Source organism: Colletotrichum orchidophilum (assembly GCF_001831195.1).
Source record: "Colletotrichum orchidophilum strain IMI 309357 chromosome Unknown Scaffold_105.1, whole genome shotgun sequence".
Lineage (NCBI taxonomy): Eukaryota > Fungi > Ascomycota > Sordariomycetes > Glomerellales > Glomerellaceae > Colletotrichum > Colletotrichum orchidophilum.
In genome coordinates, this window is record NW_019173061.1 from 127,280 (window position 1) to 146,543 (window position 19,264).

The 19,264-nt window shown below is 51.3% G+C and overlaps 7 protein-coding genes across 7 annotated transcripts; 5 read left to right on the forward strand and 2 right to left on the reverse strand.

Annotated features, from left to right (window-relative positions):
* Positions 1 to 827: 827 nt before the first annotated feature.
* On the forward strand, positions 828 to 1,667 carry CORC01_10532 (uncharacterized protein; the record flags this gene model as incomplete). The annotated part of the gene is made up of 1 exon (XM_022622160.1): positions 828 to 1,667. The coding sequence occupies one exon, from the start codon at positions 828 to 830 to the stop codon at positions 1,665 to 1,667; it is 840 nt and encodes a 279-aa protein (XP_022471357.1).
* A 1,333-nt stretch (positions 1,668 to 3,000) lies between these two features.
* On the forward strand, positions 3,001 to 4,860 carry CORC01_10533 (all development altered-6; the record flags this gene model as incomplete). Its single annotated transcript, XM_022622161.1, has 4 exons — positions 3,001 to 3,156; positions 3,336 to 3,700; positions 3,774 to 4,338; positions 4,819 to 4,860. The coding sequence occupies 4 exons, from the start codon at positions 3,001 to 3,003 to the stop codon at positions 4,858 to 4,860; spliced, it is 1,128 nt and encodes a 375-aa protein (XP_022471358.1).
* Positions 4,861 to 5,889: 1,029 nt separating this feature from the next.
* Positions 5,890 to 7,373, forward strand: CORC01_10534 (salicylate 1-monooxygenase SalA; the record flags this gene model as incomplete). The annotated part of the gene is made up of 2 exons (XM_022622162.1): positions 5,890 to 6,403; positions 6,487 to 7,373. 2 exons carry the CDS (start codon positions 5,890 to 5,892, stop codon positions 7,371 to 7,373), a joined length of 1,401 nt encoding a protein of 466 aa, XP_022471359.1.
* Positions 7,374 to 8,693: 1,320 nt separating this feature from the next.
* On the forward strand, positions 8,694 to 10,339 carry CORC01_10535 (major facilitator superfamily transporter; the record flags this gene model as incomplete). The annotated part of the gene is made up of 4 exons (XM_022622163.1): positions 8,694 to 8,914; positions 8,979 to 9,969; positions 10,023 to 10,077; positions 10,140 to 10,339. 4 exons carry the CDS (start codon positions 8,694 to 8,696, stop codon positions 10,337 to 10,339), a joined length of 1,467 nt encoding a protein of 488 aa, XP_022471360.1.
* A 1,544-nt stretch (positions 10,340 to 11,883) lies between these two features.
* CORC01_10536 (uncharacterized protein) lies at positions 11,884 to 14,019 on the reverse strand (the record flags this gene model as incomplete). Its single annotated transcript, XM_022622164.1, has 1 exon — positions 11,884 to 14,019. One exon carries the CDS (start codon positions 14,017 to 14,019, stop codon positions 11,884 to 11,886), a length of 2,136 nt encoding a protein of 711 aa, XP_022471361.1.
* Positions 14,020 to 15,694: 1,675 nt separating this feature from the next.
* CORC01_10537 (cytochrome P450) lies at positions 15,695 to 17,447 on the forward strand (the record flags this gene model as incomplete). The annotated part of the gene is made up of 5 exons (XM_022622165.1): positions 15,695 to 15,772; positions 15,834 to 16,622; positions 16,689 to 17,003; positions 17,064 to 17,230; positions 17,288 to 17,447. 5 exons carry the CDS (start codon positions 15,695 to 15,697, stop codon positions 17,445 to 17,447), a joined length of 1,509 nt encoding a protein of 502 aa, XP_022471362.1.
* Positions 17,448 to 17,597: 150 nt separating this feature from the next.
* CORC01_10538 (thiol-specific monooxygenase) lies at positions 17,598 to 19,262 on the reverse strand (the record flags this gene model as incomplete). Its single annotated transcript, XM_022622166.1, has 4 exons — positions 17,598 to 17,963; positions 18,024 to 18,383; positions 18,438 to 19,032; positions 19,126 to 19,262. 4 exons carry the CDS (start codon positions 19,260 to 19,262, stop codon positions 17,598 to 17,600), a joined length of 1,458 nt encoding a protein of 485 aa, XP_022471363.1.
* Positions 19,263 to 19,264: the final 2 nt, after the last annotated feature.

Below are 19,264 nucleotides of genomic sequence, written 5' to 3' on the forward strand. Positions count from 1 at the left end.
CCAGACAACGCGTCAGCGGCCCCCGCTCGCCCAGAGTTAACGCTGCCGCAGAGCCGCGAGCAGGGGAGTCGGGACTCTTGGGGTGCTGCCATGCACTGATGCAGTTGGTAAAGTGGCCAACTTAAGATTCCCAGTCCGGCACTTCGGCACATCCCTCGTTCTTAGGTAAGGCTCCCAGGCGATGTCACGTGCTACGAGGACATGCCACGGTGCTATAAATAAAACTGCCCGGGAGTGGGTGTAAGATATTCCGAACGGGGAGGAGACTCGGGAAGGGACATTCAAACCACTTTCCATTCCATTCCCGTCCTTGGGATACTTCTCCTCGATTACAGCTCTGCGTGCGGGAGAGATGACGTACGAAGGCGAGTGAGGGCGGAAGTGATACGCGTGAAAAGCAAGGAACGATTAACCTAGCAGACCGTTGGAGCGGTCTTGGGGACTTATCTAAGCAGGTATCCTCCATGCATCACGTACATTCTATGTACGGATATCCATACAGTCAATAGCTTTAATGCTGGAAGCCACTTCACACCAGAGTTGTGGGTGGCTGGAACTCAAACCTGTGGCGGATTTTGCGGAGTTAGAAAGCTTCTTTGCATGGAATGAAAGACCTCAATTGATTTGAGCCAATCAGACGACGCCGAGGTGGCGGACTTAGGAGAGCTCTAACTGTGTTCGGAATCGGCCTAACCCCAGACCGAGCCAAGCTCAACTTTTGATAAGCAGCTTGATTCCTGAGATGATCCCATACTACAACTACACTACAAATCTACAACATGACCTGTAGCACATTCCTCTTTCTCATTCACACATCATAGACAATCATGGCTACGCGATCTCTAGTTGTTGGAGGAACCGGCGGTATTGGCTACGCCATAGCCTGCCGCCTCGCCGCAGCCTCGGCCTCATCACAAGTGACCATCAGCGGCCGCACCGAGCCCAAAGACCTCCCCCATCCCAACATCAAATTCCGCCCCTTGGACGCCTCGTCCATGCGCTCCATCAAGCGATACACGGACGACATCAAATCACTACAAGACCAGCAGCTCGACCTCCTCGTCCTCACGCAGGGCAGTCTCACCATGGCAGGCCGGAACGAGACGTCTGAAGGCATCGACCGCAAGATGGCCCTGCACTACTACGGCAGGCAGCTGCTCATCCGCGAGCTGAGCCCCATCTTGAAGGACGACGCCAAAGTTCTCATCGTCCTAGACAGCACCCGTGGGAGCCCGACGAAGCTCATCTGGGACGATTTGGACCTGAAGAAGAACTTTAGCCTGCAAAACGCGGCAAACCATTGCCTGTCCATGACGGATGCTGTGATCCAGGCGTATGCGAATGAGAACAAGGGCAAGAAGCAGCACTTCATCCATGCATACCCGGGCCTCGTGCAGACCAACATCTTCCACACAATGCCGTGGTATCTTCGGGCTCCGACACGGATCCTGACGAGTGTTGCAGGTGTGCCGGCGGATACTTGCGCGGAAAAACTCCTAAAGGGAGTGAACGAAGCATCGGAGAAGGATGGCAAGTTTTGGAGCTGTATCGATCAGAATGGTAAGGTGGTTGATAATAAGGCTATCTGGACTGAGGAGGATCTTCAAAAGGTCACAGATCATACCTGGAAGACAATTGACGAAGCTCTTGCAGTACCCAGCGAGTAGAGTGAGGATAGCAAGCATGTATAAGTAGGACTTTGAGTTTGGTCTGTAATTTAGATACCAAGTAAACGAGAGACCAATTAATAGCGCACCGGCCATTGAGTGATAAATATTTCTGTGGACCTTACCTAGTCTTTGATATTTTAGTGATTATTTTGTCTCTAGGACAAAACGGACACCTCAGCTTGGTTATTTCAGGTGTCAGATGCGTTCCATTTCTCTGAATGGCAGTCACAGACTAGGTAGGCTGAGGCAATCGTGATCGATAAGAAGAGGCCTCTTTAGATAGATGTCAGCTGCAACATGAGGACATCGTATGAGAGTTCCTCGTTGTAGATTCAGTTGGAAAGAAAATGAAGAAGACCATCTGTTCCGAACTTGCACTAGCTCGATGAATCAGGATATCAACCTCAACCTCTCGAGCTGTTGGCTTTACCTGCTTCTAGGGCTGAAAGATGGCTACGAGGGAAATCTGGTTAGGGTTTTCGTTGTCTTTAAATATATTCAGCCGCTTTTTCCCATCGTCCATTTCAGTAGCTAAACATACATCATCCATCTTGTTTGATCTAGGAAGAGGGGGGTTGGATTCTCTCTCCCTCAGAGGTTTGGGATCCTCACCGAACCAAGAATCGCAGGGTAGAATCCGGTGAGAAGGGTGACTGGCGGAAGAGCAAGCCCGGTAATCAACTAGCAAAGATGATCATGCAAGGGCCAACGAGCAAACTGGCAGCCGAGGGAGCAAACAAGCAAACACAACGGCCAAAAGAAAGGAAAAGCGGGGCGGGATAAAGAAATATGAAGGGGACGGCGCGCCGGATCAGCATCCCGAGGAAAGGGGCAAACAGCCCGGGTAGCAAACAAACAGCAAACGTTGCTCTTGACATGGCTCCTAGCCTCATTGATGAAAAACTTTCAGGGGCAGGTTCCTTTTCTTTCAGGATTACCAAAAAAACTCATGATGGCACGTTCTCGCAGATTTCACGTGTTTTTCATCACAGACAAGGATCGTCACCACGCACATTACCTATATTGATTGAGGTTCATTGTTTCTTATCCGAATGTAGCTCATGTCGCTAAAGTGGCAAACGCTACGGTAGTTAGCATGCATTTGGCATATATAACCACTTCTTGGTGGCCCTGAGTGAGAATATTGACTAATGTGCATGCTGGGCGGCGCAGCGTGTAAAAATAATGGTCAGAATCTGACATTTGCATTGAGCACGGTCTCTACAGTTTGCAACAGAGCCTTCCAAAGCAGCAATGGAAAAGTTACCAGGTAGCGATTTCTGTCTCCCCTGCTTTGAACGTGGCGTTTTGTGTCAGTCGCACCCAAGACATGGCCCAACGCCGCCCCCGTCCGCGACAGCATCAACGACAGACAATACTGAAACAGCCAGCAGCACGGCGACAAGATATCCGCGCCAAAGTCCTGATCTGGCTTGCCAGCAGTGTAGAATACGCAAGTTGGGATGTGACCGCAAACAGCCTTGTGGTGGGTGTGTTCGTGCAGGTGTACGTTGCCAAGGCGGCCTGGCCAACCCACCTCCAGCATCTAAGAGAGATCAACTGAGAGTCCTTAGATCAAGAATCGGTCAGTCAACAACTCCGTATCGACAGCCCTCACTATTTTTGGTTGCCGTGTTCCCACTTGTCAACTGAAGATGCTGACAGGGTGAGGACATAGCTACCCTTGAGCGGCGCCTGGCGAGAAGCGGCGTAAATGGTTCGCCTGAAAGAAGCAACAACCTAAAAAGGAAACCCGGAGCTTCTTCAGGCTCGTATTCTGGTGAAGCCAGTCTTTGTAGCCCTCAGGGCAACCTCTCTGGCGATACAGAGTTCTTCACTTCTCTCCCCGATGTGGCTTTGCCCAGCCAGGCTCGTTCCGATATCCCAATTCAGCCGTCCGCATCGGTAGATTTCACCGCACTGCCTATCATTGCCGAGGATACCTTCAACTATGCCGGCGTATTTCCGACTATGCAGGGGCCGTCGCACCAGGCCTTCAGGGAAATAGAGCCGTTGATGAGGGCTGATCTGTGAGTATCCGCTTCGGGACACGCTGAATCTAAAGGTCTGGAAACCTGCCGCTAAGTATCGTACTTTATCCAGCGATCAACTATACTTTGACCGGGCGCACGCGTTTACGCCTTTCTTGCAACAATCACAATACATTCGTATCTCGAGAGAGACCAACCAGAAGCCAACGTCAAATGCTGATTCGGGTTCAGAAGGAACAAACTGTCCACATGCATGTTTACAATATGCAATGTGGGCAATTGCCGCTTCACTTTCTTCGCATTTCCATCACATGCGCGAAACCCTGTATCGTGAAGCGCTCGAACGGCTCAAGGCTCTTGACTCTTTAGATAATCCAGTCGAGAAAGAAGACTGCCTCTTGAGGCAGGCACAGGCATGGATTCTCATTGCAATCTACGAGCTGATGCAGGTCGGTTTCCGCCGTGCTTGGGTGAGTACCGGGCGAGCTATACGCTTGGTACAGCTTATGCGCCTGAGCAGTGTTGATGCAAGCTGGGAAAAGACCTCAGGACTTAGCGAAGATCCGGGCTCGTTTGTTGAGACAGAGGAAAAGAGGAGAACCTTCTGGATGGCATTGTGTCTTGACACTATCATTTGCGTGGTACATGACCTGCTTCCGACTTTGGCCGAATCAGAGGTACTTTCCCCCATCCTTTCCCATGGCCCAGCCCTTCTCGTCTCCTATGATAGGTATATACTAGGTCATTTGGACTTATGATGGTCCAATTCTAGATACACACTCGGCTTCCCTGCTCCGACGACGCATTTCAGTGTCGGACACCAGTAGTCTCTCCATTTCTCTCGGAAGCCATGGAGTCGCAAAGCTCTGCAAGACAACCTCCATTTAGAGAATTCGTCTTATCTATCTCACTCATGGGACGCATACAAGCCCACAAGAATCGATCGAAAGCTGGACATGCGGGCGGGACCGCGCCTGCCGAGTTCCGGGAGCGTCACATGTTTCTGGACTCCGTTCTGACACGCCAGATATCTCGTCTGCAAAGCCCGGCCATGTCCCATTGCGCTGATTCGATGATGCTGCTCGCTAGCATGGTTACACAGGCCGCGTTATCGTCGCTGTGTGAAGTGGCCAGGATGGTGCCTCAAACTACCACAGAGCACGGTCATCTCGTCGCCGGCTGTGAGGACCGAGCTCTAGCCGCAGCCAGAGAGATTGCACTCTTGTCAAAAGTCCTGTTATCTGACTTTAACATATTCAGGGTCAGATTTCCGCTAGATGCGCATTTGAGAGAAGTTTCTGACATTTGACAGGTCCATCCATTTACACCAGCTGCCCTTCACTTATGTCGGGAAGCAACGTTCAAGTTTCAATCTTGTGATTTGGCGTTAGAAGACGACATCATAACTATGGATCAAGCTTTGAGAGAGTTAAAAAGTGTGAATGGCTTTTGCCAAGACATCTCAAAGCCAGAGGTGGCTCGGTTCGAGTATGATGGTTCTTTGGCGACGCCTGACTCCATCATGGACTTGTTCACCAGGGAACCGAGTATTGGAGACTGAAACGTCCATGTATTGCATAAATGTGGAATTTTGACTTTGATCCCAAATATGTATAATCATTGTTTCTCATCCGTATCTGGCCTTTGATTTCGACTGCGATTTGTTTTGCTCTCGAGACTCGAAGCTATTTCTCCCCCTTGTGAAATCTGCCAACAACTAGACTGGGCGACAGAATCTGTGGTGCCAAATGTGGATGACTTCTTTACACCGCTTTGGCACTCTCAGGCTCTCTCAATGATGCTTTGTCGCAGGATATTGTTGACGCTAATACTGTCCGTAATAACGGCGTCATTTATGCAACATAAATGCATTCCTTCCGGGTGATACTGATAGGAAAAGAGGCAATTGGCTAAGGAGGTGAAAAAAAGATGCCGAATTCCGTTGGAGGAGCCGTCATAGCTCAAAACAATGTTTGGATGAGATCATCATGCTGCGGAAAGGAACACGGAGAAATCCGGTGTTGCAGATCGTGCGCATGAAATTTGGCAAAGGTTGATATTACATCTGCAGTTAAATGAGCAAGCGCCGTTGGCTGAAAATATCACTCTCGTATGATGAGATATGCCCTGGCATCCTTGTTCCCTTCACACCACCTGGTTGATTGATCACAGGATTTTCTCACAACAACAGCATTGAGGCAACAGAAATCAACAGTCATCCATTGACCATGCCGGATACCGAACATAACTTCGAGATTGCCATAGTTGGCGGTGGTATTGTAGGTCTCATTACCGCGTTGGGTTTACTCAAGCGAAACATTCCCGTCAAGATTTACGAACAGTCTCGTGGGTTTCGCGAAATCGGTGCCGGAATTGGCTTCACGACCAACGCACGAAAGTGCATGGCTCTCCTCAACCCGTCCATTGAGAAAGCAGTCAATGCCGTTGCCACGCATAGCGGAGAGAACAAGGACAAGCCAGACGACTATCTCCGGTTCAACGATGGATACACTTGGGACGAGGCCTGCCCTGACAAGGATGATCCGCTCCTCTACAGCCTAGACACTGGGCGCGAAGGATTTGTAGGATGTCATCGTGCTCATCTCCTGGACGAACTTGTAAAGTGCATTCCTGACGAAACGGTCGAATTCAGGAAGCACTTAGTCAGTGTTACCGACGAAGGAAAGGGAGGGAAGATGCTTCTGCACTTTCAGGATGGTACTACATCCAGCGCTGATGCAGGTCAGTGATGCTCAGCTCTACTCATAACACCCATCAAGCTTTTATTTTCTTCACTGGTTTGTGATGGTACTGATTATGACCAGTAATTGGCTGTGACGGCATCAAATCCAAAGTCCGCCAGCTGATCCTCGGAGCGGACAATCCTGCCGCGTACCCTCACTCCAGCCACAAGGTTGCCTACAGAGCCTTGATCCCTATGGATTCTGTAGTATCCGCCATTGGCAGCTTCAAAGCCTTCAATGAGCAGGCACACACTGGACCGCGAGCCCACATGCTACATTTCCCGGTGGCAGGCGGCACCCTTGTCAACTTTGTGGCTTTTGCGGACGACACAACCGATTGGGACAATGCGGACGACACAGTCGGCCACATGACCTCTCCTGCAACGAGGGAGGAGGTTGCCGCAGTGTTCAAAGACTGGGGCCCTACAGTCAAGAATCTCATCGGTTTGCTGCCAGATGAGATTACGAAATGGGCCATATTCGACACTTACGACCACCCAGCTCCGACATTCGTCTCAGGCAGGCTTTGTCTTGCGGGTGATGCCGCTCATGCGTCCACCCCTCATCACGGAGCCGGCGCGGGCATGGGTGTTGAAGATGCACTCGCCTTGGCCACTCTCCTTGAAAAGGGCACTGAGATATTGCAAGGTTTATCCCGACCTACGCAAGAGGACAAGAGTTACTTGTTAGAAGCCATGTTTCGAGCCTATGATACTAGTCGCTCACCCCGCGGGAAGTGGTTGGTGCAGAGTAGTCGCGAGGCTTGCGAGATTTACGAGTGGAATCACCCGGACACTTTGCGCGACTGGAAGAAATGCCTCGAACTGCTCCATGAAAGATCCCACAAGATCTGGGACTATGACATTGAGGGAATGATTCATCAGTTGGAAGCTGACTTTGCGGATCGAGTTCACGCATACTCGCTGCGTCAGGACGGCACCGGTGTCCCGAAAGCTGTTGCGCAGTAGAAAGTCGAAGATGCGATCTTGGTGTCATCAGGGGTACAAAATTTAGCCAGCTGTTGAGTTATGTCTTGCCCTAGGAGAACAATAAGAATATCATTATCTCTGTATTATTGTCGAAAATCTTTTGGATGTGCTCTCGGGCTACTTCGCTGCCGTTTGGTCTTTGCCCACTGGCCAACAGGAATTTGAGCCAGAAAACCTGTCACCTAGTTACCACAATCTTGAACGCTTAAATGACTCGGCTCATCTATAGCTGTGTTGGAATCTCTTTCCTCATAAACAAGCTCAGCTGTCAAAAGGATTGGCTCGCTGATCTCAGACCTTCATTGACTCGCCTGATCAAATGCAAAGGTTGAAATTGTGACGCCTCTGGGGCCTTGGCTTTGATTTCCGACACCGATTCTTGAGCAAGGACAGGGAAGCGCTGAGCTCAGAAGACGTAAGAAATATTTGTAAGAAATGACTGTCTTGGAGCGTTTCATTCTCCCGACTATTATGTCATTGCCCCAAGTTCGACCCTGGCAGCTACGAGCACACAGCATCTCAATGCCGCAACAAACCTCAAACTAGCCTTCTGCTTATGCATCAAGACCGTAGTGTCCCGTGTTTACAGGGGTCATTGTGCAATGAAGTGCAAATTCCTAGGGCGCTAGCGCGATTGCGCCAGCCGAGGATTAATAGTTCACTAATCACGAATTACACCCCAACTCACCATCTTAGACACACCTGATACTGATCTTGGGTGTCCGACAGTATGGGACAAGATCCAAAGTAACAGTGAGTTGTGATTTGTGTAAGAGAACGTTGAAGAGCATGTTTTCTAGCTCTTGCGTTCATAGGCGACTGTTGAGAATGGATCTTACAAACTCAGCATCAAGTTCTGATCGCAAGTTCATCTCATCCCTTCATCCTATCGGCAGGTTCCTGCATCAGGTAACGTGAGATCAGTAATCAGCTCCAACAACCACAGTTCTCATAGGCCGAGGGTAGTGAAGGCCGACATTGAGGTAGTGCTTACACTATGATGAATGTTACCATATTCTAGAATGGTCGTCCGCTCTTTAAACATTCGCCCAACGTGAATTGTTGACCATGTCCACATGCCTCCGAAATCCGTAAAGACAATTTACAGAGCGGATTTCAGCAACTCTAGATCCCGACATCCCAAGCACCTCAACAGATCCAACTCAGGCTTTTCTGGTGTATAGATTGGCCCGTCCCCATTGTGCAGTTCGTCGCATTAGAGTAGCCTCGATACTTGTCTTTCCCCAGCTTCTCAAGGATCCGCGGCATTCTCTCCGAGGCATCGTTAACGCCGCCGAAATGAGTACGACAAGCCCTGCATCTTTTGCTGAACTACCAGTCATGAAAGGACCAGAAGAAGACATTGAAAAAAGAGCTGGCGAGGACAGTACCTCCTTTGAAGATGGCGCCCAACAACAACTCCCATGGGACGATCCTCGCGAATCGCGAAACACCAAGAATTGGAGTTTTTTGATGCGACTCTTCCATACTGCAATTCCATGCTTCCTGGCATTCGAGATGTAAGCTCAACTCCAGAACTTCGCGCCCGCTATTATTCTCTGGACTAACTTGGGAACCCTGCAGTACGTTTGCAACCTCAATAACAGTCCCGGCGACGAGCCAGATAATGCAAGAGTTCTCCGTTTCACGCACAAAGTCCATCCTCCCCTTGACGCTCTACACTATCGGCCTCGCCATCGGTCCCCTCTTCATCGCTCCATTCTCCGAAGTCATTGGCCGCAAGTGGGTCTACGCCGGATCCTGCACATTTCTACTCGCATTCTTGGGTGGTGCGTCGGCGACGAGCACATTCTCTGGTCTTCTCGCCTGCCGGTTCATCGCCGGGACGCTAGGCTCTGCCGGTATCGCAGTCGGTGCCGGAACGATCGCTGATGTCTGGGAACTCGGCAAGGGGGCCGGCGCGTCACTGCTGTACATCCTCGGCCCGTTCCTGGGACCGACGTTGGGACCTTTGGCTGGGGCGTATATCTTACATGACAGAAACAACGACTGGAGATGGACGCAGTATGTCCTTCTTATGGTAGGCGCACCAATTTGGGTCGGTACAATGGTGATGAAGGAGACATCGAAAGCCTGGATCCTGCGCAAAGAGTCGGGAGAAGAACGCATCACTCTCGCGCGACTTGGCGGCATTGTACGGACCGCTGTCATGAGGCCGACAAAGATGCTCTTTACTGAGATCATTGTCTCCTCGCTAGCCATTTATACGGCTTTCGCCTATGCCATGATCTTTAGCTACTTTGGTAGCTGTTCCTATGTCCTCCAGAAGTACTATGGGTTCAATCTGAGGGAGGTCGGGTTGAGCTTCCTCAGCATCATCATTGGCTATATCCTTGCCACATTTGTCTTTGCATTCCTTGATGCAAAGTTCAGACTACCTGCTGTCCGGGCTGGCAAGGGATTCCCAGAGCAGCGGTTGTATGCGGCGCTCGTGGGGAGCGTTGCTCTCCCCGTGGGGTTGTTTTGGTATGCATGGGAAGCGCATCGTGGAGGTCACTGGGCGGCCTTGGTCGCGGCTGGCATCCCATTCGGGCTCGGCGCGTTTTGTCTATTTGTAAGTTCGGAATCACTTGAAAATAGTCAGAAACTGTATCTAACACTTTCAAGTTGTCGGTCATTACCTACATGGTGGACTTTTATGGTCAGAAAGCCGCGGCATCCGGTGCGTCCACATACCTCAATCCAGAAAGTTGTTGCTGAAGCATTGCTAACATCTACATTCAGCCCTGGCCGCGAATGGGATTCTTCGATACATTCTGGGCGCCGTTTTCCCTCTCTTCACTCTCCAGATATATGAGAAGCTGGGTGTTCACTGGGCCGGTAGCGTGTTTGCATTTCTCTCCCTTCCTCTGATACCCATTCCCTGGCTTCTTTTCAAGTACGGCGGACAACTGAGGCAAAAGAGCAATTTTGTGTCAACGTAGATTGCAATCTGCCACAGTTACGAGGCAAAAGGTACATGTGGCCATTTGACAGACAGGGCCGGCGAGCACTTGGCACAAGCATCTACCATGCTATTTCGGTGCCTGGTTTTCTTTCAGATTTTCTCTTTCGCCTCTTCTTTTTAGAGTAAACCCTAATAGATCAGTCCGAAGCATTTGCAAAGACTTTGATTTTGTCACTGGCTGATAGTAGCGAGAAAGTCGAATTCTGGAACAGAAGCTGCAAGCATGTTAAGTTTTGAGAGGGTTGAGCCACACAAGAAACCGATAGCATCAAAAGTTAGACGTATTTATCATAGATTTAACAGCGGATAGTTTTGCGAAGATTTCGCTTCATTTGAAAAGCTGATATTTCGGCATCTTTCGAGGAACACGGTAGTTAATGGGCTAAGGACAAACGTGCTCAGCGTTGACACGGTATTCACCCCCTAACGTGCGGTTTCTGTATGGTACTTGTACCAGAGCCTTGCATGCCACGGATGGGACACCCAGAGACAAGCAGTATTGGGTTTACTGACAAAATTCCCGAAGAGACCGTCACTGAACTTCGACAGAGCGATGAGTTGCTGGGCAAATAGAAAAGTGCACAATGAGGCTCAGAAAAGAATCAAACTTTTGCAACGGCCCAGAGGCACCTAATTCTACTTGTTCTACCCACCAACAAGATAGATGTCTTTATGCCTTGCCATAGCCTCTTCGGCGCTTAGCTACTTGCTCGCTTAGAGATCTAGTTCGTCGCAGACTGATGTTATTGTTGATGAAGGATTCGCAAAGTCCCTGTTGCCAGCACAAAGCCGCATGTTAAGACCCATCTCATAAGCAACTCATGAGCAGGCTCCAGCCGAAGGCGAAGATAACGGTTTCACGTCTGCCACTTACATCGTTACTTTTTTGGGGAAAGATAAGGGCAGAGGCGGGATTGGGTAGAAAGTTGGCTATTGGTCGAGGTAAGCCTTCTCTTCTTTTAACAACACTAAAGGACTTACGGTATTGTCTACAGCTGGGCCATCAGGCTGCTAATAGTTAAATCAGCAGATCGTCAAGACGGTAAAGGATATTAGGAGTCATGAGGTTTGAGATAATTGTTGAGACGCCATTAAGAAGTATGTTCTAGACCAGTGAGAGCCGGCGTCATGGAGCTATCAGGGCTATCGGAAAAGACCTGGAGGGACATGAAGTTGGTTGATCATAAGGCGACGATGAGTCAACCTCAATCTGGAGATGCGGAGACGAAGTGTCCAAATATTTCCCAACCTGGCGCATGTATATGAGCAATACCTCAACTTGTGGTTGATATCAAATATGTTCATGTTACAAGCATATATTGACATCAAATTGAATCACATAACTTAGCGATGAGGCAGGCACTCCTCGCAGCGGCATCTGTCTGCATTTGTACATATTAAATATCTATCGTTAACACATCTACACAATGTAGCTCTCAAGAAGTGAACGATCTATGTGGAATATCTACAGGTAGTTGAGGTTTCCAGAGGATCACACTCATTCTCAAATGGATAAATGCATCATCTCGGGATCCAAATTCCTCCATTCCCATATGCCCGATCTCTCAAGGCAGCCCCTTCCGTTCTAACACCAGCCAAATGCACAGGAATCCGGTCCACCTGCTTCTGGACCTTCTCCCTCGTCTCGACGTATCGATCAGCCAGGCTCATCTCGCTACGCATGGTTCTCATCCTGTCACGCGTCTCAATGGGACACCAGTTGTCACGACTCAAGCTAGCCACGGCAAGAAGCACATCCGCGCCGTAGGCCGCGAGCGCGGCCTCTGAGCCAGCCACAGGCGGCGCAGCCATTCGCAGCTGGCCCATGACGAGAACCTTGAGTTTTGTCTCGAGGAAGAGAGCACCGCCGAATTCGTGGATCAGGTGTACCGTGGCGACGTTCTTGGCGGCTACGCGCGGTGTGGCGTACGGTGCGGGGCCAACGGTAATGATGCTCTCGTGCCAGTCTGTCGATATCGCTTCCAGTCCCGATCGGGGTACGACCCTCGCCCAGCCAAAATAGACGCCTCGCATTCGCATCCTCACGTCTTCCGGTATGCCCTCTAGGTTCGCAGTCGGGATACCCAGTTCCATGCCTCCCCTCCCTGTACCGCGGACGACCTTGCCGTCAAACTTGATCGGGAATGGATCGGTAGGGCCGGAGTCGGCACCGATGACTTCTGGGGGCGCTTCTTGGAACCCAGCTTCGCCAGATTGCCAGGCATCATATCCTCCGCCCCTGGTGGTGGCATATTGCTCCTCATATGCCGCTACATGCGTCTTGATGCCGGACTTTTCGATGCCCGATTTTGCGTATGCGATGTGAGCGGCATGTTTGGTCACAAACTTTGCTTGCGATATCTTCTTCGTCCGGGATTGCACTACGGCGGCAGCTGGTCCGATATACTTATTGACAACCGTCGTCGCAACGACCGAGCCCGCCTTGATTCCCAGCTCCAGAGGCATGCTGGCGAAGCTCGCGCCACGGACGACACTCACGTCCGTCGAAGTGCTCGCGACACGGAAGACGGGACTGGGGCAAAGAACCTTCCTCTTGGTGCCGTCAACACCGCCCCCGGCGCAGAGCACGAGTCGGAAGTACCCGTCATCGGCGGCGGCGGGGATGCGCACGACGAGCGTCTCCCTCGGCGTATGCTTTGCCAGATTCTTGGGCGCCTTTTTGAGAAACTTCTTCATGTCGCGCTGGCATCCCCTCTCGTCGCCCTCGGCCATGGCCGCCGCGGTACCCTGCGCGGAAGGCGTGACGTCGAGCCAGGATGTGTTTGCGCCGACGAGAGATTTCAAGTTCATGCCCATGTTCCCCGAGAAGCCCTTTTGCTGGAGCCATACCGTCCGCGTGGGTGGCAGAGGAGCATCGGAGAAGATTGTGACGGTAACGGAGGTGGAGGGGCCGCGGTACCAGACAAGCGCGCCCGAGTGGCGGAGGATGGCATAGTGTTTGGTGTACTCGAATGGATGGCTTATCAGGCCGCCCGCGAAGTACTTTGTTTCGTCCAGAGCTGTCTGCCAGGATGTCTTTTCTTTTGATTGAGAATCTGTTGACGTGACTTCTGATGGGGCGTAATTGGGTGACAAGGGAGGGCGATGTGCCAGCGGGAAGGTCTCTGCTGTTGCGGGAGGGCCAGGGAAGAAAGGGCCCGGATTGGACGGTGTGGGCGAGACAGAAGGACGATAACCTGCCACGGGAAACGTTTGTGCCGCCGAAGGACCAGGGAATGATGGTCCTGGGGTGGCTGGCGGGGGCAAGTCTTTTCCATCAACAGCGATTGACGGTGACGGTGACGGGCGGTAAGGCAGATATTCCTTTTGTGCTGCAGCAGCGGGAGGAGGACAGGGAGAAAAGTGTGGTCCCGGGGTTGACGGGGCCGGCGAGGGAACTCTCCCGGCTCCGAGGTTCGTGATTGGATCGGCGAAAGCGAGGCGCCCGTTAGAGTCGACACCCGGAAACTCCTCATAGGCAGGCGGAGGGTCGTAGATGGATGTCGCCACAGACTGCCGAAGATTCGGCGTCGACCGGGCGCCACGAAGGGGACGCTGATGTTGGGGAAAGGGGTCAAAATTCGGTGGCGGTGGAAGACCCGGCGGAGGGCCCGGCGGAGGGCCCGGCAGGGGCTTGCGCTTGAAAGCAGCCTCCATGACTCTTCTGCCGGGTTCCCGGTCACTCAGATCCTCTTGATGGCAGCGGGGGCGTAGTCTTCCTTCAGAAGCGCCTCTCATCGGCGTCATAAGGCATGTGACTCCGGTTTTCAGTGAGTTACGATAAAAAGATGATGCAGGGAGATTTCTTCGAGGCTGCTCCCTATTGAGACTCGTATTCTGGGATTGCGAGCCCCCTGAGATTGTGATGAATCTGGAAGTGTCTCATCACGTGTCGCCAAGCTGGTAAGTGTTGAGAAGAGCTCATGGGTCCGTTGATGCTGTGTAGTCAGCAGCATTCTCAGACAGGGTCAACTGGTCAAAGCGTCCTTGTCGTCTCGGTGAGACGAGACTGAGAGTTGAAACATGGTAAGTGATGCGGAAACATGGCAGAGGTTCTCACCTAGGTAGTCTTAATTGAGGAACCACCTCTTAACGATCAATTTCCCGATGACCAAAACTTATTCCTATACCTAGTCTGTGTGGAGTTGCCCGGGTTCTTCCCGATTTGACAACGTTTAAAGGAGCTCCCCGATGAACTTTGAGACTCAAGATGAACATTATTTATTTATATGCACAGCACAATATGTGTATGTAGACAACGGTCACTGATAAATCTGGCATCGAGCCACATCACGCGGGGCTATTGGCGGCCATGTTAACAAGGCTCTTAAGACCAGCGGCTTCAGCTATGCTCCAAGTGACTTCACATCGCGAGGATGTAACCGCACTTTGGATAAGTCAACCATAGCATGTCAGCCGGCTCGCATGATCACCGGCTCGCATCAGCAGCTAGCACTGCCTCAGCTGAACACATTTTTGCAACGATGGCATAACTTTGCCGATCTTGTCACTAGTCAGCATCGTTGCCACAAACCGTGGCTTTGCCGCAACCCAAGTGTCGTTGACACGGAGGAGAACATTCGGCGCCGAAAAGATCTCCAATTCCTGCCGCCGGAAAGTCTGCCATCTTTCCCAACCCCGCGCAGCTCCTTTGCCTCTGCACTCCGCGCTCCGCCGGCAGCGGTTGTCCGGATACGAAAGAGTGCCCTGAAAATCATCCAGCTGCAGGGCGCCGACATGGCGCAAGGAAGCTGTCATCTAAACGACTCACGCCAGTATCAATGCAAATCCGTCCCAAAATAGTCTTGCCACTCCCGTCGTAATCCAGAATTCGCATTCGTTTCCTCGCTCACAAAGTCACCACACCCCGATATGCTCTCCGTCGAACACTTACTGAGGCGACAAACATTGGACCATCTTCCGGAACACCTCAGCAGCCCGAAATCCGCCGCCTCATGGTCAGCACCGTCGGATGTGGGTGGCCATGAAACGCGGCGGCCCACCATCCCAAATGCCGTCCAACGCTCAAGCCCCCGGCAAACACGACTTCCCCGCCTCGATATCTCGCTGTAAAACGTCACTTGAGATCATCGGACGGGAAGCCGTGCTGCATCGATTGGGTGGAGGTCACACCGTTTATCCCCGGGGCGGGTTCGGCTCCGGTCATAGACGTATCTTTCATGTCTTCGGCGAGCATGTACCCGGAAACAAATTGTTCGTCTGCATTAGGGGCTGATATAAACTGCTCCTTATCCCGCTCATAACATGGGGGAATGTTGGGCAGAAAGGGTTCACTTTCCGTCAGAACTTTCCTAGCTAACAAATAGGCGACATGATTATTCCACACGACATTTCAGGACTGGGCAATGTGCGGCTGGCGGTCGCGTTGCCCATCTTCCTAGTTGCCCTGGTAAGTTTTTGAAAGACTGCGACAATATCATTAGTACGTCACATGCTAATTGGCGAGGCAGGGAGTTTTCCGTCTCATCTCGAGGATGGTTTACAACATTTACTTCCACCCCCTGAAGGACTACCCGGGCCCAAAACTCCATGCCGCCACGCGCATCCCACTCAGCCGAATGAGCACCAGCGGCAAGGCCCACGAGATATTAGCAGAGCTGCACAAACAATATGGTCCTGTGGTCAGGCTTGGCCCGGATACGATCGACTGGGCTGACCCGCGCGCCTTCAAAGACCTGATGGGCCACAGCAAGGGCGGCGGCGGCGTGGAGAACTACAAGGACCCCATCAATGCCAGATACAAGCCGCACAGCATCATCAACTCCAAGCGTGAGGATCACGCACGCATGCGCCGGGTCCTGGCCCACGGGTTCTCTGCGCAGGCTATGGTCGATCAGCAACCTCTCATCCAATCCCAGATCGACTTGTTGATTCGTCGACTTCACGAGAACTGTGAAGATGGAGGCAAGGCGCTGAATATGGTCTCGTGGTATAATTGGACGACGTTTGACATCATTGGCGACCTGGCCTTTGGTGAGCCGTTTGGTTGTCTCGAAAACTCGGACTACCACCCTTGGGTGGCAATCATATTCGACAACATCCATGCCGGTGTATGGCGAAATCAGTTCCAGAGGTATTGGATCACACGTCCATTTGCGAGATGGTTGATCCCGACGGAGTTGAAGAACAAGATAAAGTTCCACAACGAAATGAGCATGGAGAAGGTTCAGCGTCGCATGGCACTTGGCGAGTCGAGGCCAGATTTTGTCCAGTCTATGATGATGAAGGAAGGCCCTTTGGTATGTCTGGCCAGTGACATTTTTCCTCGTTCCCGGGTATTAGATCTGACAGAAAGTGCTGTTTAGGCCATGTCCAAGGCGGAAATCGAGCAAACCGCAGACACCTTGATCATCGCCGGCTCAGAGACTACGGCATCGGTGCTCTCAGGGGTGACCTACTTCCTCACTACGCACCCCGAAGCCATGGCCAAATTGGCACACGAAGTCCGCACATCGTTCAGCGCGGAACGAGAAATCGACGTTCTCAGTGTCCAAAAACTCCGTTACATGCTGGCAGTTCTTGACGAGAGTATGCGCGTTTACCCAGTCGTTCCGATGGGTCTTACCCGAGTTGTAAAGCCAGGCGGCGACTACGTTTGCGAGAGATACGTGTCTGAAGGGGTATTTATATCTCATTTGACAAAATCGACAAAGATCATGTTGCTAACGATTTCCTAACAGACGCGAGTGATGGTTTCCCAGTGGCCCATGTATCGCAACGAGAAGTACTTTGCGGAGCCCAACTCCTTCATCCCTGAAAGATGGCTTGGGGATGCTCGGTTCGAGAATGATGATAGAGCGGCACTCCAGCCCTTTTCCTTTGGTCCTCGGAATTGCATTGGCCGAAAGTAAGTTGAATCAATCAGATAACTGACACAAGAGCTGTGCTGATGTGAACGTTATAGCTTGGCAATGTCGGAGATGCGAGTAATTCTTGCCAGAGTCATTTGGAACTTTGACATGCAGATTGCAGATGACAGCAAGAACTGGACGGATCAGCAATTGTTTGGCTTGTGGAAGAAAGGTCCGTTGAATGTGAGACTGACGCCTCGAAAGCTGGAGTGAATAGTCGTTTTTGGGGTAGATAATATCATATGCATCGCTCGAGGAAAGATTCATCCATCAAAATGTGCCTGAATCTTTGGTAACACTAACAGCATGAACGTACAACACAAAAAGATTGAAACAATTTGAATATATAATACCATCTTCTCTCTACAGCTTTGGTTTAATCACAACCTTCAATTGATCCTCAGCTTTCTTAGTCTCCTTCTTCCACCACTCAACCCTTGCGTTGATGACCTCCGAGAATGCTTCGAGCCATTTCGGATCGAACTTGGGCAATGCTCTACCCGTAGTTCCCTGCGCAGGCTCACCAGCAATTGCTCTCAATGCCTCAAAGTATTGCTCAAAGTCGGGTGAAAGAGTAAAAAATGGGATACCGTCTCCTTTATAGGCCAACCTATCCTTCTCCCACTGTTCTTGCTCAAGTTGAGGCGGCAACTTCCCGCGGCCCGCAAAGAGTCGCGCCGCAGCGACGGCTTGCCACTCAAAGACGCGGAAAGTGAAGCCTCCAGTCACCTGCGCGGAAATTAGTCTGGAGTTCTCCAGTCGCATTGAAAAATATTAATCGCAACGTACCATTCCGACGAAGGCAAGTGTTGGGTCATCGATGTTGAAGACATGTTGGTACAGTCCAGGAACCCGTCTGTTCTCCAACTTTTGCTTGGGCAAGAATGGGAAGCTAAAGTCATAACCAGTGGCAAAGAACACGACATCAACGTCGTCAATAGTGCTTTTGTCGCTGAATGTGATGCGTCCAGTCTTGGGGCAGAAGTTGGTGATCTCCGGTTTTATGGTGATATCGGGGTGAGTGAAGGGTGCCCACCCGAAGGCGGGCAACGGTTCTTTCAAAGATGCGATGACTGGCTTTTGTGAGACGAGTCGGATGTCGTGGAGAGCATCAAAGGCAGACACGGAACCCCCGACGACAAATACTTTCTGTCGGATATTAGCTCCGACTCAAGAAGGGCAACTTGATGACCGCCGGCGTACCTTGTTCCGGAACTCTTCTGCGTCGCGGAAATGTTTGCTATGCTTGATCCTGCCGGGGAATTTCTCGTCGAATTCGACAAGACCGGGGATATTTGGTACATAAGGCAGATAGAAATGGCCCGATGCCACAATCACTGCATCAAAGGTTTCTCGCCACCAGTAGTCCTTCGACTTCCCCGGCACCACCTTTCGCAACGTAAGAACCCATTCGTCGCCCCTTTTCTCCGCAAGTTCGACTGTAGTACTAAACTCGATCAACTTGTCGTGGCCACCTCGAGTGAAGATTCCCTCAACCCATTCTCTAATCAGCTCTCGGTGTCTGAATGGAGCGCCTGGGCCGTACTGTGCCAGGGTCCGGTCGGACAGGATTTGGGGTATTGGCTCTTGTGTGAACGCCATGAGCTCGGGCGTAATGTTGCTGTGGAGCGTCTCATGAACCCCGGTGTCTGAGTATCGTAGTTGGTGAGAATTATTCTTTTCAGATCTTGGTGTTTCGGTAGGAAAGCTCCTCGGGATCTCGATTGGGGCATTCGCGCGTTGCTCAACTAACGCACGCAAGGATGGGATCCGAGGTGGCAGTTCCGGAGTATAGACCCTACAGACTCGAGTGTTATTAAGCCCAACTCAACTATTCCCAGCACTTAAAAGACGCTAGATGGTCCCAGAAACCAAACATTCAACTACTCACCATGTCCCTCCAGCCAAGTCCCGCCTTTCAAAGACGCGCACAACATCAAACGCCTGTTCCTTCACGAGAGCGTCTGTTGCGATGGCCCCAGCCGGACCGGCCCCAATGACAGCCACTCTCCGAACTTTCTTTGACATTG